This window comes from Salvia splendens, chromosome 12, assembly GCF_004379255.2.
Source record: "Salvia splendens isolate huo1 chromosome 12, SspV2, whole genome shotgun sequence".
NCBI lineage: Eukaryota > Viridiplantae > Streptophyta > Magnoliopsida > Lamiales > Lamiaceae > Salvia > Salvia splendens.
In genome coordinates this window covers 9,121,072-9,138,633 of record NC_056043.1, presented here as the reverse complement: position 1 = coordinate 9,138,633, position 17,562 = coordinate 9,121,072, and the positions used below count along the sequence as shown (strand labels likewise).

General features: G+C 38.5%; 3 protein-coding genes across 5 annotated transcripts; 2 read left to right on the top strand and 1 right to left on the bottom strand.

Moving 5' to 3' along the window:
- Positions 1-593: 593 nt before the first annotated feature.
- Positions 594-3,189, top strand: LOC121759758 (SEC14 cytosolic factor-like). Its single transcript, XM_042155448.1, has 6 exons — positions 594-767; positions 859-1,114; positions 1,858-1,894; positions 2,248-2,365; positions 2,571-2,681; positions 2,825-3,189. The coding sequence occupies exons 1-6, from the start codon at positions 696-698 to the stop codon at positions 2,960-2,962; spliced, it is 732 nt and encodes a 243-aa protein (XP_042011382.1). The 5' UTR covers positions 594-695; the 3' UTR covers positions 2,963-3,189.
- Positions 3,190-3,473: 284 nt separating this feature from the next.
- Positions 3,474-6,279, top strand: LOC121759757 (aspartate-semialdehyde dehydrogenase-like). Its single transcript, XM_042155446.1, has 7 exons — positions 3,474-4,448; positions 5,088-5,174; positions 5,265-5,309; positions 5,415-5,510; positions 5,607-5,708; positions 5,829-5,983; positions 6,060-6,279. Exons 1-7 carry the CDS (start codon positions 3,867-3,869, stop codon positions 6,139-6,141), a joined length of 1,149 nt encoding a protein of 382 aa, XP_042011380.1. The 5' UTR covers positions 3,474-3,866; the 3' UTR covers positions 6,142-6,279.
- A 1,103-nt stretch (positions 6,280-7,382) lies between these two features.
- Positions 7,383-11,016, bottom strand: LOC121759517 (MACPF domain-containing protein At1g14780-like). Of its 3 annotated transcripts, XM_042155130.1 has the most exons (9): positions 10,648-11,016; positions 10,545-10,554; positions 10,313-10,499; positions 9,253-9,454; positions 9,086-9,163; positions 8,742-8,925; positions 8,492-8,661; positions 8,336-8,400; positions 7,383-8,214 (listed from the first exon to the last, which is right to left on the bottom strand). In XM_042155130.1, exons 1-9 carry the CDS (start codon positions 10,882-10,884, stop codon positions 7,590-7,592), a joined length of 1,758 nt encoding a protein of 585 aa, XP_042011064.1. In that variant the 5' UTR covers positions 10,885-11,016; the 3' UTR covers positions 7,383-7,589. The 3 variants fall into 3 exon arrangements, with proteins under 3 accessions (XP_042011064.1, XP_042011063.1, XP_042011062.1); XM_042155129.1 differs by having other exon boundaries at positions 8,745-8,925; positions 10,313-10,554; XM_042155128.1 differs by having other exon boundaries at positions 10,313-10,554; positions 10,648-11,013.
- Positions 11,017-17,562: the final 6,546 nt, after the last annotated feature.

The following is a 17,562-nucleotide window of genomic DNA, read 5'->3' as shown; positions in this document are numbered from 1 at the left end:
TAGCTGTCAGTAACTTGGTCAAACATATTAAAATTGGTACTGCATGGGTCCTCTTATTTAATTTATATTACCTCCGTCGTCATTTGAGATTGACATGAGTTTTAATATCTAGTTAGCATAAACTAAAAGAGAAGGAAAAAAATATTATCATAAATGAATATGAACTACTATTTCTATGAGACGGACGAAAAATAAAATATGACATATTTCTTTAGGGTGGAGGGAGTAAAAAAACACTTTGGATTATACCAGTTTTCATTTTTTATAGACCACAACTTCAATTAAACAAAAAAAATACTTCATACCCTCTCCAAAAATAGTCTCATTTTGCTTTTAAGGCATCTACAAAAAAATAGTCTTATTGTAAAAATGAAAAATTTTCTCGTACAATATCTATTTTTCTCCTTCCATTCTTTTTGAAATTTTCATTAGAATATGTATCATCTACAAATTGGACTATTTTTTCGTAAACTAAGTAAAATAAGACTATTCCGTTACGAAGTCAATGATATTCCAGTCCCACAAAAAACAGAAAATGAGGGAATAAATAAAAAAATAATTTTGCAGTTACATTAAATAAACTGGCATCTGTTTTGACATTAAAACGGAAAGAATTTAGCATTTTCCAACCGTCCCTCTCCACACATTGGGTGCTACTGCAAGACTAGAGCTTTTTTGCAAGTGTAAGACCAAAAATGGACCAAAATCAAGAACTTGCAGTCGCCCAGCTCAGGAGGGCAGTTCACAATCTTGGTTCTTCCACTGAGGTACTCTCTGATCCTTCACATTTTCACAGTCCAAATCTTGATTGGGAGAGAAATTGGTCAGTTTTGACCAAAAGGGGGCAATTTTGTGCAGAGATATGGGGATATAACTCTCACGAGATTCCTGATCGCAAGATCATTCGACATCGACAAGGCTGCAAAGATGTTTGTGCAGTGGCGGGATTGGAGGGCTTCCTTTGTGCCCCTAAATTCCATCCCTGAATCGGAAATTCCCGATGAACTAAGCGCAGAAAAGATCTTTTTGCAGGGCCCTTCCACAAGAGGCCATCCTTTGGTGATTTGCAAAGCCAACAAGCATTTTCCTGCCAAGGATGCTCTTCAATTCAAGAGTTTGTGACATTTTCTTTTGTTTAGGTTTTCAAAATTGAATTTTAAGTTTGTGGTTTAGTTTGTATGGATTCGAATTCGATCATCTTTTTGTTGGGTAAGAGAATGGGGAGAGATTAAAGAATTGTGGAGAAGTTTGAACATTATTCACCTATTGATTTTTTTTTAATTGTGGGGCCATTGATGATAAGTTTGAATATGATGGTCCTCTCCTCCATCAGAAGGCGACATCTACAACTTTTTTGGCTTTTTTGTTGTTAATCGATGGTTTGCTGTAATTAGGCAAGTTGTCGATTGGTTGATATTGTGTGCATGAATAAGTGGTGCAGGTGGCTGTTTTTGGACTAGCTTTCAGATTTATAATATGTGCTGAACTTTGGGAAAATATTGTCCTCATCATTGGTTGGTTGATAGGCTAAGGGAGGTTAGTGGAATTTTGTGGGATGGATGTGGACTGGTATGTTGGCCTAATTGTGTTCTTTCTACAATATGAGAATTTGCTAGACATAAGCACATGCTATTAGATGTATGATATATCATGTTCCATTTTTTTGAACTCACTGTGGCCTCTTGTAATTGTATACCTATATGCATAGAGAAACAAATGGAAATTTGGGAGATCTCTTTTAGTCGGTAGTAAGACTAATTATCTTCTGTCAATTGGGGATGTATTCGATTTGAGTTTCAATGAAACAATGGTTATGGGATAGAATTTGTTCTGATGCAAACCTTTCTCATGGTGCAGAATTTGTGGTTCATCTGCTCGACAAAACCATAGCAAGGTATAGTTTTCGATTTGTGATTCTCTTCAAGTCATTCCAGACTGGCCTAGAATGTTTTCTGTTACTATTAGAATTAGTTATTTTACAGTTATAAAAAAAACCAATGTTTCATGAGCTACATTCGTTTAGGTTCATTTTGTGTTTTCAAGGGTCTATGCACTGCTCTGAGTAATTTCCTTTTATTTCCACACTTGTATAAGACGCATCATTTTAAGGGTGATGCTACTTGATGTATTATCAGTGATCAAATTCTGTACTTCTCCAATAATCTGAGAATCAGGAGTTACTATGATTCCTTGTTTTGTTGAATAAAATTATAATTTATGGTGTGGACTTGTTTAAAATGATTTCAGTGGCTTTAGAGGCAAAGAAATAGGAAATGAAAAGCTGATTGCCATTCTTGATCTACAACAAATTGGCTACAAGAACGTTGATGCTCGTGGTTTAATCACTGGGTTTCAGTTCTTGCAAGTAAGTGCTCAGCTCTTACCACCGTTTTCTGGATTAAAATCTTTCATTGTCGCAAAACTAAAGAATATATATGCTGCGGATACTTGATCACGCGGATTGCATTTTCAAAGAACATGGCCATGAAAATTTAAGTCATTCATGTATTGTTGTTATGTTCCTACATATATTTATACACTGATTGTCACATTGTGATCCGTCTGAACAGGCATATTATCCCGAGCGCCTAGCCAAATGTTACCTGCTACACATGCCTGGATTTTTCGTGCGCGTTTGGAGGCTGGTTTCGCGCTTCCTTGAGAAAGCAACTTTGGAAAAGGTATAGAATGGGATGATGACGAACCTTAATAGTATATAGAAACTCTACTCTGGTACTTCAGATAAGCTAAAACAAGCATCGGTCTGGTTTTAGATTACACGTCTTGTTTTGAAGAACTGAGCAGACATTCTATATACTTTCAGATTGTGATTGTGACAAACGAGGAGGAACAAGAGGAATTCGTTAGGGAAGTTGGTGAGGAGGTGTTGCCGGAGGAGTATGGTGGGAAAGCGAAGCTGACCCTTCTTCAAGACGTGGAGCTTCAGCCGTTAACGGAATGACTGAGTAAGTTAATTGAGATGATCCTAACCACTTGCTGATTTTAGTAGCTTCCATCAATGGATTTATCAAGAAGAATGAGAGAGGAACGCATGCAAGGATCAAGAGATTTATGGTTTTCAGTATTGTACTACTACTAGTTACACTTTTTTAGGTGTATTGAATCTGCATACCAATGTGGTGAATTATTATATATATATATATGTATGTTGTCAAATTCATCCTAGTATGCAGGTTTGTCTTATGTGAAAACGAGGTCCTCTTATCTTTTATGGAGTATTAAAAACAGGAACATATAATAAACAAAGATACTCATTTTATTAAGTTGTACTACTATTGTAATTGCAGAATGGCCTAATGAAAACCCTTAATTCTTATATGTAAATAATCTGAACCATTAAAATGATTCAAATGAAAACCTCATCTTGAAAAATAGTAGTAATAAACTATCACTGTTCAGGTTATATTTTCAAAAAGACTAAAGTCCAATATTAATCTCTTACATTTACTTAAAAGTTAAAAGTTTCATTGAAATAAATTTAAGTGACTTTTTTAATAGTAATACATTGATATATTATTTATAACCCATTACGTTTACTTTTAGTTGGAGTTCATTTGAACTATGTCAACTTTTTTGATTAAATTGAAATTATTACAATGTAATTTGCTAATAATTATTATCTCAATATTTGAAATTTGCGTGAACTAAAGGTAAATAATTTAATTTAAATTATTTTAATAAATCTACGTACATATTAGTTGTAGTACTATTTTGTATAGAAAATATACTTTGGATTTGATTTGTGTTTAAAAAGTGAATTTGGCCGCCAACGAGACTATCTGCCCCATTTAACCCTACGAAACCAAAGGCCGCCGGCGCCACCCATTTTTCCAATATCCAAAGAAATGAAGCTCCCCGCACTCTCTCTGCACCACCACCACCATCTCACCTCCCCCTTTCTCCACAAAACCACCGCGCTCCCCGTTTCCCGCTCTTCCAATGCCCCCTTCTCTGTCCGCATGTCCCTCCGCGACGACGGCCCCTCCATCGCCATCGTCGGAGTCACCGGCGCCGTAGGCCAGGAGTTCCTCTCCGTCCTATCCGACCGAGACTTCCCCTACCGATCCCTCAAGCTCCTCGCCTCCAAACGCTCCGCCGGAAAATCTCTCAATTACGAGAATCGGGATTACACCGTCGAGGAATTGACCGAGAACAGCTTCGACGGCGTCGACATTGCTCTGTTCAGCGCCGGTGGGAGCATTAGCAAGAAGTTCGGCCCAATTGCGGCGGAGAAGGGCACCATTGTGGTGGATAACAGCTCCGCCTTCAGGATGCACGAGGGGGTTCCGCTCGTCATACCGGAGGTCAATCCCGAGTCCATTGACGGAATCAAGCTCGGGAGCGGGAAAGGGGCGCTGATTGCCAATCCGAATTGCTCCACGATTATTTGTCTCATGGCCGCCACGCCGTTACATCGCCGTGCAAAAGTACAGTTTTTTCTCTCTTTTTTTTTTATCATCATGCTCCATTAGAAGCTTAATAATTAATTAGTATGCGTTCTATGATCTCTCAACCCCTTAATTTTAAGTGCAATTTGGATTATTATGCTTTCTATGCTAGTAAGGTAAGGGTGGATTGTGGTTGGTTGCATAAGGAGTTGAGGAGAAATAAGAAATATAGATTTTGTTTCTGATCCCTAATTGTTGGTAGTAGCTCGTGGAGTGTGGCATAGTAGTCTCGAACGGGTATGCTGTGATAGCTACATTGTTTGGTTGAAGAATTGTTACAGATGGGGCTAGATAAATGGACAAGAGTCTATACTATCAACATTTTGCAGTTTAATCTACAAAAGGGAGAGGCATCGATCTGCTTACAGTCGTTGATAAACATGATGTTCGCACATATTAAATGAACTGCATAAACACCATAGATCTTAACCCAAGTTCTGATTAAGGTCTATTGCAAGCTATTCGTTTACTGAAAACGAAATTGAATTTTTGAGCTGAGATACTTTCAAAAGTTGTCTTCAAGTACTGGATTATATCCTAGTTTTTGGCATATCTTTGGTCGTGTTCTCATGGACTGTGCGTGTCCCATTGTCGGATATTGCCAATTATGCTATGCAGGTAACGCGTATGGTTGTCAGCACATACCAGGCAGCTAGTGGTGCAGGTGCTGCAGCAATGGAAGAGCTGGAACAGCAGACTCGTGAGGTATTATTTTCTCTTATTTTCTTTTCCATGTTTTGATCTAAGTCTATCTGCCAACTTGTGGATGAATGAAAAATCATTGTTTCTTAACAGGTACTGGAAGGCAAAGAGCCCACTTGTAACATCTTTAGCCAGCAGGTCAACAAATCTGTCTTCCTTCTTTTGTATCGCAACTCTTGTCGGTTATAACCATTCTCTTCATCTTCTCGATATTGCTTTCTATTAAATTTCTTAAATCTACAGTATGCCTTCAACTTGTTCTCGCATAATGCACCCATTCTTTCAAATGGATACAACGAAGAGGAGATGAAATTAGTTAAAGAGACAAGGAAGATATGGGTAACATTTTTGGTTTAGTTCTACAGATTTTTAATTGATATAACATAATTTATACTATGTCAGCTGTCTAAGCGATTCCTCTGTCATTCCCTGCAGAACAACGATGATGTCAAAGTTACTGCCACATGTATTCGAGTACCTGTCATGCGTGCTCATGCTGAGAGTGTCAATCTTCAGTTCGAGACACCTCTAGACGAGGTAAAATTTGTTACTTGGACTATTTCTCTCTTGTCCGATGCGAGTGTCAGAATTATCTACCAATAATAATGTGCAAGAATGATATATTCCTCTTCTATGCTGACCTCTTATTTCCATCAGAACGCGGCAAGGGAGATTCTTAACAATGCCCCGGGTGTGGTGGTGATTGATGATCGTGCAGCGAACAACTTCCCCACCCCACTAGAAGTTTCTAACAAAGATGATGTTGCAGTAGGAAGAATACGGCAAGATGTGTCTCAAGAAGGGAACTACGGGTAAGAATCTGTTTATATTAGACTAGTTTATGAAATGTGGTATGATTATCAACACGAACGTCTCTTGTGAAAATAGGTTGGACATATTTGTTTGCGGAGACCAAATACGCAAGGGTGCTGCGTTAAATGCTGTCCAGATTGCTGAACTGTTGCTGTAGAATTGTACTTCTATTTGTTTGCTAAAATTATGATGAGAAATTTTGTATGCGGTTAGCAGCCGCTATGTAGCCGTAACTCCTATGTTAGTTTACTGCCTTATTTTTCTTAAATAAAAGAAAATATTTTCGCTTGAGAAACTTTATTAATCATTTTTAAGATTCTGCAACAGCTTCTACTTGTAACGAATGCTGAAAATACTATATTTATTGGGCAAAAAATTCCATTAAAAGAAAGAAGAAATGCTAACCATCTTTTTCCTTTCTCTATATCTGCACGTGACATATTAGGCATCGTTTGGTAGCAATGTCATGTTTCGACTAGACATGATATAATTCGTGATATTTATCATAGTTTCAATTTGTTTATTTACCTTGATTGGGTGTTTGATAGCTTAAGATAATTACGAGTTATCATATTTAAGTGTTTAGTACAACAAGTTACAAATAAGGATAAAATTATGATTGTCAAAAGTATCCTCATTAATTTAAATTAATCCCTAAACTATCCTTAAAGAATAATTGTTGTCTCTCTCTTCTACGGCTCTCTGTCTACTACACTTCTCCAAATTTCCAATATCCCAAAATCACCATCTTCCTCATTTTCTCTCTACTATACTTCTCCAAATTCCCAAAACCACCGTCTTCCTCAATCTCCTCTCCATGCACTGGCGATTCTCCATGGCGCCACCACCGTCACCGCCTTCCCTCTCCCTTCCCCCTCGTCTCCCTCGTCTCCCTCTCTCTATGGATCGTGCTCTCTCTCTCTGTCCACTCTCTGAGTTGGACAAACTCAATCCTTTGCAACGTAATGTCAAGATCTGTATCAAATTTGAACAAGCTCAAGAGGCCAGGTTTAACAAAAATCTGCAAATGAGCAAATCACCATGTCAGTAGCTGCAATGTGTCCGGAGATGATATAGTCACACAATTAGAGATTGGAGAAATAGTCCAACAAATTAGCATTGAAATAGGCCAAGAGATTTGAGGGTTTTTTCAAGGTATTTCAGGTAAATCTTGAAGAATACTTGCAAAAGTCCTAACCTTGATTCAGAAATAGAGTCGCCGGAAGAAATGGATTCACCGGATGTTTGAGTTGCCGGAAGAAATGGAGGGAGGCAGAATGAGAGTATTGTGGAAGAACTTCTTGTCCCAATTTTTTTGAAGTGAGGATTATTTTTTGTGTAGTGAGGCGTTTATTTTGGATTAGGTTTAGAAAATTTTAAATTATGGGTAAAAATGTATTTTGTAAAATTAACTAGGTATTCTTGATATGTAAAATGGCAAAATGGCTGGTTACATATATAATTGAAACATAGATTTTTCAATGGGCTTTGTGCTGGCCGGATACAAAACACGGGCTATTAAGTTTACTAACATAGCTACCAAATGCACAAATAAACCCGGATTAATCCCCTTATCTAGCCGTAACATAGCTACCAAACGGCCCCTTAGTATATAGTGTTTGCCTGCGAGGAAAGGTTCAACAAAGAGAACTTAACCCGTAAGCATATCTTCCTCTTCTCGACGTCCAACTTGGCCCCCGTCACCAGCCAATGCCCGGGGCTATCTGACGGGCCCCGGCAAAGCTCTGTCGTGTCCACAAATTTGAGCATCTTCTGCGTCAGTGCAGGTGGCCCCGTTGGGTACACGGCAGAGTCCATGATCACCGGCTCCGACTTATCCTTGTCAGTGGTCCCGGTAATGGATGTGCTGATCGAGGAGAAAAAACCTGATTTGAACGAATGGTTGGCGGAAGCGGTCTGCATCCAGTTGGACTGGATGATGCAGGTGGCGGAGACCCTGGTGTAGAGGAGGCGGAGGTGGAGGACGTCCTTGTTGACGTGGAGCTGGGCTCCGGTGATGATGAAGGCGGCCTCGGCCCCCGGGTTGAGCCACCGCGGGTCGTACTTGACGGGGGCGGTGCACACGTGGGAGAATTTCTTCCAGTGGATTGGCTCGAGGTAGCGGTGGTGGTCGGGTGTGTCCTCCGTGCCCCGCCACGTGCCTTGGTGGTGGAGCTTGTCTTCTAGGAGCACCGGTGGGTTTACCAACTGTTGGAGGTGTATTCCTAACCTGAATACACATGCGAATGTTACAAAGCAAGATATTCATATTTTGCTACTATAAATATAAATATAAATATATATTAAATCTGCAACTGATCCAAAATTGATTGTAAATTAATAGTAAGTACCTGTTAGACTTGATTCCCTCGAGATATAATCGTATTCCAGTGACAGGGGTGTTTCCCGCCGTGACCTATTCACATTCAATAATGGGACCTTATTAGCTGATAATTCTACTAATAAATCATTGAGTTAGGGAATAAATTTATGCTAATTTATCTCACCTGAGTAGTATTGACATATAGCTTTGGGCCCATCAAATTGAAACTGAGAGATGGAGTTTGCAAAGCCTTATTTAATTTCGGGCCCAAAGGGAGGTCGCTGTGAATTGGGGCCCATATTTTATGGGCTTGAAAGTCCAGGAAGTACTGTAAGTCTCCAATTGGAGGCTTATCTGTCCATAAATAATTTTTTTATTAATTTTAAGCAATTATTTAATGTTAATGTGAGATGATTTAAGTGAGAGTAAGTTACAACGAAGGTAGAGGTTGATGGCATGGGACAAGAAGCCTCTGCCAGGGACACCTCTAAGAAGAGAAGTGATTGGAATGAAGTTGAAATGAATGGCATCTGGCTTTGATCCAACTGTTGGCAGCCATTCACAATGTGTGCTCACTCTTGGATCTCCACCTCTTCTTGAACATATCACACTTATCCCCTACACACATCCCAATTTCCATTTATTTCTCTTTTCCCTCACATTTACCATAAATACATCCCATGTCAGACTTAAAGTCCAACTTAGGGGCTCTGCTTTGACATTCATTTAAATTGGAATTGAATTTCATCACATTTCTACATGTATCATCAAAACCTACATCTTTTGAAGTTGCTGAGGCGTAGTTGCTGAAGAGATTTGGCTGTGGATCAAATATCTCACGGAAAGCTTGCGGTTCCTGTGATTCATTAATATAAACACTAGTCTCAATAATAATGACGACTTAAGAAGGAAAAAACAAAGGAAATTGGAAGAAAGAAAAAAAACCTTGTTGTTTTGTAGTAGTTGATTGGGATGATTTGGAGAAAAGGGGCAGGCCCCAGTGAACAACTGATCACCAAGATTATCCAAATGATTCTTGAGGTGTGATGAGTCCATGTTTGAACATTTATCTTGCTTTACTAATACTACATCCTTTCCACCTATGCTCAGCCCCACAATTATGTGAGTACCATATTTTTCAATAAATCTGTCACATTCCAAAATTATTCATCAACCTCCCACTAATTAACATGACCATATTAATCTAAGCTCTCTAGAGTATTGTCATTTTCTTAAATTGATAATGGAAAATTTGACAGACTTAAGAAATTTTTAAGGTAAACGGACCAAGTCTCAAACTATGGTGAAAGCAACAATCCAACTTTGCTACTCCACATTGTTAGTAGTACTTATGTTAAAAAAAATTTAAAAAAATATTATGTCCCAAATCTAAAATAATGGAGATTTCAACTAATTGAATTACAAAGACATGTCAAGAACAAAAGAAAAAAGAAAATGATCTAAAAAAATCAATTGAAGTGGTCAAATAGAAAATTAGCTAATGTAGTTAAAGAGGTGCAAAGTTGATAGTTGATAGTTGATACTCTTAAGAGAATTTTGAAATTTGAAGTATATTTCCAAGTTTGAAATGTTCAATTAACTTATAAGTCTTCGTAATGTCGCATGCAATTAGTACTTAGAGAAATACATATAGAGATAGACAGAGACCAACTATGTTTTTGAAGTCACATTACATGTGCATTAGTATTATTTATATATTTGTGGGTCAACATTAATACTCGTTTGGAAGAAATCCATTTTGTAATCTCGTTTGGAAGAAATCCATTTTGAGGATGTTTGACTAAGCTTATTTCTTTGGCAAATTGTATTAAAAAGTTCCAAAAAAAAAAGAAAAGGTTCCCTTATTCTAACATCTTTTACCATAATGGTACAAATGACAATCAATTCAAAAAAATAACTCTACTATAATTTGTAAATTTCAACTCCACACTCTTTTAATTTCATCTATAAGCAGATTAACGTAAATTAGTAATTGATCAATTACCTGGCAAGAGCAGCTGGGTCCCACTTCGTAGGAACTTCATTTCTTACATGATCAGCAAGAATCAAAGGATGTCGATCAATACGAAGTGTAAATAACACGATGTAATACCCATCCAACCCTAGATTCTTCGTATTCGAAGCATCCACGGCCCACGACCCGCTCTGAAACCCGAACATCGAGTTGAAAAGCCCCGACGGTACCTTCCCGCCCATCGAGCTTTTCTGGTTGAAAATTTCCGACATCTGAAAAATAAATAAAAAACCGGATCGGTAAATGAACCGGTGAAGCTACTGATTCATGGCTTAACCGTCAAAGCTACTGGCTAATGGTTTAACCTTCTTGAAGTCGAGGATGTCAGTCTGGTACCTCGTACGGTCGCCCTTGTCGCATTTTATGTCGTTTGACACGTCAGCCAGGGATCCGAACCCCGGGACCCGAAGCTCCCAGGTGTCGGACTCGTTGAGGAGGACAAGGCGGCCGTCGCCCTTGCAGTATTTCAGTCGGAAATCGGATGATAAATCGAAGCCTTTGCCAAGGCTGGATAGAGCCCTTTGCACAATTCCATCACCCATTCTTTATTTTTTACTATCTAGTTTTTTTTTTTGTTTTCCTTTTGCACAGAGATTTTATGTGTGGAGTTTGGCTAATATATATAGTAGTACTACTAAAAGATTAAAATTGGTAGAGATTTAATTAAATAGGTTTCTTGTTTTGTTTGAAGGAAATGTATACAATAAATAGGGGAAGTTGACTGATGCAACTGTCTCACGTTTCCGTGTGGTTGATTGGGTAAACTTTCACACTAATAAACATCGAAATTCTTATTGAGAGTTGAGTGTAAGAGTTATTTTGGCCAAAGCTATAATTAATCCAATAATTTGGATTTATTTTTGTATTAAGTCGTATAGTTTGACGTGAAAAAGGAAAAGGATGATCCTCTGCGTGATATTCTCGTATTATATGTCGTATCTTAGCATATATATTGGCAATTTGACACAGCATGTATACTATTTCTATCATTTTTTTGCCAATATCTCTCTTACTTACCAGTTTTGGCTGAAGACTTTCTTATTTTGGACAAATGCAGTGTTTAATAATCTAGATTTGGTATCTAATTAATTGCTGATAATTTTTTCACCTACTAATAAAGTAATTGTAATAAACTCGAGCACTTAATCTCGAGCACTTAAAAAAGAAAAAAAAAGAAAAAAAAAAGAAAAAAAAGAGAAAAAAAGAAAAAAAAGAAAAGAAAAAAAAAACTCGAGCACTTAATCTCAACTTTTTTTTCCTTCTTTTTCCCCGAGAATTAATTGCATTATAAGCACGAAAGATATTCTGAGAAGTCACGCATCTAATAAAGACTAATTGACAAATTTTACATCGACACAAGCTTTAAAACTAGTCCTGTTTATTCGGCCGGTTCCGGTTCTAACCGGACCGGTTAACCGGTTTTAAATTTTCATAAATCCTAGAACCGGAATCAAAACTGATCGGTTCCGGTTTGGAACCGGTCGGTTAAGAACCGGTATATTCCGGTTTCGAACCGGAACAGACGTGTAATTTTAATCCGAATTTATTTATAATTTTAAATAGTTCAATACAAAAAAATAATAATCCAACATCTAAAAATATAACAAATAATACCTAAAAATTCAAATAAATACACAAAAAAATACAAAGCAACAACAATACAATAATATTCATGTATGAATGAGAGAGATGCCAAGTGTAGTAGGTCGGACTAGTTTATGTTAGCAATTTTTTAATAAAAAAATAGGAGTTCGAAACTTTAGCCATTTTAAAAAAAATAAGTTTTAAAATTGAATTCCATTTTCCCTTTTTTGGCTAAACAAATATTCAATGGAATTTCTAATACTAATTGATCTTGTTGTGACTTTTTGGATTATAACGGAACAATTAATAAATTATTCACAAACATGTTAAGAGCATCCACAATGAGACTGGACTCCACATAGCCCTCACATAGCCTTTACACTGCCACATCATCAGCACTAAAATTTTCCTGCCACATCAGCTTGCCCCATCAACTGGACATCAAATAGCCTTCACATAGTCTTCCCACTACCTATCCACATCACTAATAACAATTATATAATTTAATTTACAATCGTATCAACATACGGAATTTAATTTACGAGACAAATACGGGAAATTCGAATAATACTATTAAAATTTAAAAAGTACATTAATTTTTTTTAAAAAAGTACAATAATTTAAAAAAAGTACAAAAATTAAAAAGTACAATTAAAAAAGTAAAAAAAAATCACTCCTCGCCGCCGTCCTCGTCTCCATCGTCGCCCAGCCCTTCTTCATCGTCGTCGCCACCGCCTCTGTCGCCACCTACGTCGCGGCTATTCCCGCTGGTCTCCCTCCTCATCGCCTCCAATTCTTCACGCTGGCTCTGGAGCAATACACGAAGATAATCCTTCATCTCGGGGTCCATCGCCGATTGGAAGTCGGCTAAGGTCTTCACCATTTGAGCGCGCGTTTGTTGGCGCGCGAAGAATTTGAGCTCCTCGGTAGACCTGCCGAGGGGGGATGCCGAATGGACCCCCTGGGAACTCGGGGTGCCCGCCCTCGCAACCTGTTGCGCCCGCCTTTGGCCAACCGGGCGAGGTCGGCGACCGAACGAACGAGGGGTCGGGACCTCATGGGCCGTCTCGGGGAGGTCTGTCGAACCACCGCTGCTGCCGCTATAATCTCCGGTATAGTTCAGTTTCTGCTTCTTCGGCCAGCCAGCCTCGACACCTGCCCGGAATTTCTCTGACTCGTTGAGCACAACGTAGCAGTTCCAGTAGGTGAACTCATAGTACTTCTTCTGCGGATCGGGGTATGCTCTCTCCGCAATCCTCCTGCAGTCTTCCTCTGTTTGGCCACTGGTTTGCATGCGGAGGGCGTTGGCGTACAAACCCGAAAATCGAGAGACGCCAGACCTGATTCGGTCCCAGCACTTCCGGCACTCCTCCCCGGTGCGCGGTCTCCCTTCAGGGCAAAATGCCCTGTAGGCTGCGGCTATCTTGGCCCACAAGTTGACAATCCTCTGGTTGTTCGAAACGAGAGGATCGTCGCAGACACTCACCCACGCCTTGGCAACCGCAACGTTCTCCGCGTCCGTCCACTTCCTCCGGACCCGGTATCCTCCTCCGGCTGCGACGACTCGCCGACCTTCTTGGCCTTGCCCTTCTTCTTACCCCGCCCTACTCCCTGGCTTTGAATGAGAGTTTCCGGAACCTCGTTAATATCAAAACCCAAGTCCGCTAAGGAGAAGGTCTCCGTATATTGTGCATCCATTGGGGTCGATGTATGCGAAGAACCGGTGGAAAAATCAAAAGTCGGCCGATAGGCGTTGTCCCCCCCGGGCATCCCCTGCGGCGGTGGAATCATCTGCTGCGCCGGTGGCTGCATCCCGGGTGCCCACCCCGGCATCATCTGCATAGGGGGCTGCATGTCGGGTGCCCACCCCGGCATCATCTGCTGCCACGGGTACATGTTGTAGTACCCGGTCATCGGAGGCCAACCACCTCCCCCAGGAGCCGGGGAAATCTGGGACCCTACCCCGGGAGTCGGGGGAGTCTGAGACCCTACCCCGAGAGTCGGGGGAGTCTGAGACCCTACCCCGGGAGTCGGGGGAGTCTGAGACCATCCCCCGGGAGTCACTGGAGTACCTTCGTAGTTGTTCTCCATTGCTCGTTATTGATCTTGTACAGAAAGAAAGATAGAGAGAGTACTCGTTAAAACAAGTGGTGCGAATGAAAATGACGTTCAAAGCGCGTATATATAGTGTTTTCGAAAAAAAATTAAAAATTATAATCTGACGCCGATCCGGGGCCTATAATGGCACCGTGAGGATCGGCGTTAGAACCGGCGTCATCACACGAATCGGCATGGCCACGCCGAAGCTGACGCCGATTTCGCCGACGCCGGTCGCAATGGTTCGGCGTCAGAACCGGCGTCTGCAAAAAATCGGCGTCGCGGTTTTGACGCCTCCATTGCTGATGCTCTAAAATCTTATGTTAAATGAATTGTTACATTAATTTGTTAAAAAGTTAAATTTCTACCATATGAAATGATATTGTATTTGTATAAGTTTTTTGGAAATTAAAAACAAACTTATGATGTCCTACTCATTGTAGTTAGTTCAAAAAAAATGGATTGGGGAAATAATTGTAGATTCAAAGTATCACGGTTTAAACATTTTAAATACTTCAGAAACAGAGCTCGCAAATCCAACACTATTTAAATCTAAAAATCACTCAATGTTTCAAATTATTTTACTTTAATTCAAAATTAATTCAATTAAATTAGATTTATTAGTATATTAAATTATAAAAAAATAAAATTGAATTATAATTCGGTTCCCGGTTAGGAACCGGCCTGTTCCGGTTCCGAACCGAAATCGGTTTTATTTAAAAAGTTGGAATCGGTACCGGAACCGGAACCGAAATAAGAAAATTCAGTTCCGGTTTTCCAATTAACCGGTCGGTTCCAATTTCGATTCCGGTTAACCAAGAACCGGAGAACCGTTTAAGCACGCCTATTTAAAACATAAATAATAGTACTAGTACATTATACTATAGGGCCGATTAATAGCTAGAATCAATGTAAGGATCATATCCGTAAGATTCACTTGTTAATTGAGACCTCTTTCAAAATTGACTTGCTAATCGAACTGTTTAGTGAGATAATCAGTCTCACAACTAATAGAGCAACTACAAAATTATTCAAATGATAGAGAGGAAGAAATACAATTGAAAGTTGCAAAATCTAAACGGATCGAAACAACATCACTCAAGATGTGCATGAAGCACAAACAATTAAGGTGATGTTCGGTTTCGTAGATAAAATAATACCAAGATATAATCTAAGATTAAGTTGTGAGATTATTTTAGTCATAAGGGGTTAGCTATGACTAATTATCCCATAATTATCCATCTAGGATTGAGTTGGGGATTGAATCTCATGAACCATACACACTACTAATTTAATCCCGTGATACAATCTTGCAAACCGAACACCCCCTAATAGTACACCCTTAGTCCCACTGAAGATAACCTATTTTTCTTTTTGGTTTGTTCCAACTAAAATGACCTATTACCAAAAATGGAAGCACATTTCTCTCTACTTTATTCTCTCTTTCTTACTTTACTCCCCCACTTCACACACACAATAAATTTGCATAAATTTCCGTACCACCCAAGGAAGGGATCAACTTCCTTGGGACGGAGGGAGTACAAAATAATAAGAACTATAAACTCAGCTTAGTGCAGACACATGTGATTCACTTTCTATTAACATCAATAATTGACCATAAGTGTACAAAATAGGTATAGTATAACTAAAGGTGTGTGGGAGCATTGTATCAACAAAGATTAATGATTAGGCTTTAAGTACTATGATTAAACGTCTAACACTATCTAGATCGTTGGATTCAAGGAGTGATTTGATTAAACTAATGCAAATAAAGCGAATCACAGAAAATAGATAACAAAGTTCAAATAGAAAGAGAATTGCTAGATAGTGATTTCATCAACTCTTGATAGAATTCAGATTATAAATCCATTATTCCATTTCTGAGTCGGGCTTTACTAGGATAATCACAAATATCACTAAACTTCAGTTGAGATTGTTGGTTGTAGTGTTGATCATATTAGGAGTTACGAGAGTTACAACTTCTAAAGCTCTGAAGATTTCTCATGTCCTCATACTTAGTCTCAAACATCCTTGGTTCTATTAATAAAAAGTTTAATGATAATCCATAAACCTCGACAGAGAACAATATATCACATAATAACACGATAAAACCTAAATGATATATATGGATGGACCCGATACAAAGCCTTAGCCAAATGCTTTAATATCTACACAAAAACAGGGTGTGAATGTTGGAAACAAAAGGTGATCACAACACCAAGTACTCTTTAATCAGTGCAATTAATTATTGAGGTTTTGATTATAATAGCCATTTGCGTGTGGTTAAGGAGAAAGAGACATTTCTGTGTGAACTTTTATTGGAACTCAATTTCAAGTGTGAACACACAATTTTCTTTTTCTATTTCTTTCTAGGTCTTCTTATCTTATTTTCTAGTCAAGATTGCAGAAAACAAATGACAAAAAGTCATCCAAACTTCTCAAATTCCAACCATGATGATGCACGTACTAAGTTCTACTCCTTATTTAACTTTATTTATAATTTATTATATATTTTAAAATTAATTACAAAATAAATCACGAATTTTTGCTCAATTTTTCAATATCGACTTCATTTTTTTAGTAATTTTAGAATTGGGGCATCTTTAATACTTCACGCGATCGGATAGATGGTGTGGATGCTGGCACTGACTGAAATGGTGTAAACTTGAATTTATGTGATCTTCTGTGGTATGACTATATATTGGTCCATGTCCATTCATGATGACTTACACTTACCACATGTGGTTGTAGCTTTTTATATTTGTCAATCACCAGGTTGAAAGGGTCGACGCCCTATTATGCACGATTGAATATGGACTTTCAATTTTGGAAACTCTCTTTTCTCTAATGAGGTGGGACTCATTCTGCATTAACAATATTTGAAAAACTTTCTCTATATATCTCTCTCTTCCTTTATCAATAATGCATTAAAACTCGTGTCGAATCCAAAGTTCATACTCTTTAGGGACGAATGAAGTAATTAGTTTTGACTTTTTTCTAATAGTTTTAAAAAAAATCTATTCAAGTTATTGTAGCTATACTATAAAAGCCTCTACAAAATTATTCAAAAATATACTTTAAAATAAAATTTAAAATTCTCAGCCCCTATCGATAAATATTTATGCGTCCGTCCCTGAATTGGTCCAAATAATTTGCTTATAAATAGGTGATTAACAGTTGGATAACCTACTAACAACTGGAAACTTATGAGATGCATAGATACGTGTCTATGTACGAAATATGGTAGCTTACTCGCTCGTCAAGAAAATCATTACAATTAGCTAATTATTTGAGTCAATATTGATGTGCATTAATTGTGTGAGACATCCATATATCTTTGCGGATTGGGATGTTTAATTGTGTGTTGATGTGCATTTAAATTTAAATTAATTTACCTATTAAAGAAACTGGCAAATAAAGATTTCTTGCTTAGTGAGTGCAAGAAACCTAACTTCAGAGCATCCACAACCGTGCTCTTGCCAGCGGCACGGTTGTGGGCCCGGGCGGTACTTTCATGTCTGCTCTCTGGCAAGAGCACA

What these genes read in the sequence shown, in the direction of transcription:
- LOC121759758 (XM_042155448.1), top strand. Translation starts at nt 696, where the DNA reads ATGGACCAAAATCAAGAACTTGCAGTCGCCCAGCTCAGGAGGGCAGTT. An exon ending in CTGGGTTTCAGTTCTTGCAA is followed by an intron (nt 2,366 to 2,570) that starts GTAAGTGCTCAG and finishes CCGTCTGAACAG; the next exon opens with GCATATTATCCCGAGCGCCT. An exon ending in AGAAAGCAACTTTGGAAAAG is followed by an intron (nt 2,682 to 2,824) that starts GTATAGAATGGG and finishes ATATACTTTCAG; the next exon opens with ATTGTGATTGTGACAAACGA.
- LOC121759757 (XM_042155446.1), top strand. Translation starts at nt 3,867, where the DNA reads ATGAAGCTCCCCGCACTCTCTCTGCACCACCACCACCATCTCACCTCC. An exon ending in GTAACATCTTTAGCCAGCAG is followed by an intron (nt 5,310 to 5,414) that starts GTCAACAAATCT and finishes TTAAATCTACAG; the next exon opens with TATGCCTTCAACTTGTTCTC. An exon ending in TCGAGACACCTCTAGACGAG is followed by an intron (nt 5,709 to 5,828) that starts GTAAAATTTGTT and finishes TATTTCCATCAG; the next exon opens with AACGCGGCAAGGGAGATTCT.
- LOC121759517 (XM_042155128.1), bottom strand. Translation starts at nt 10,884, where the DNA reads ATGGGTGATGGAATTGTGCAAAGGGCTCTATCCAGCCTTGGCAAAGGC. An exon ending in GACCCAGCTGCTCTTGCCAG is followed by an intron (nt 9,455 to 10,312) that starts GTAATTGATCAA and finishes GGAATGTGACAG; the next exon opens with ATTTATTGAAAAATATGGTA. An exon ending in CCTCAGCAACTTCAAAAGAT is followed by an intron (nt 8,926 to 9,085) that starts GTAGGTTTTGAT and finishes GGATGTGTGTAG; the next exon opens with GGGATAAGTGTGATATGTTC.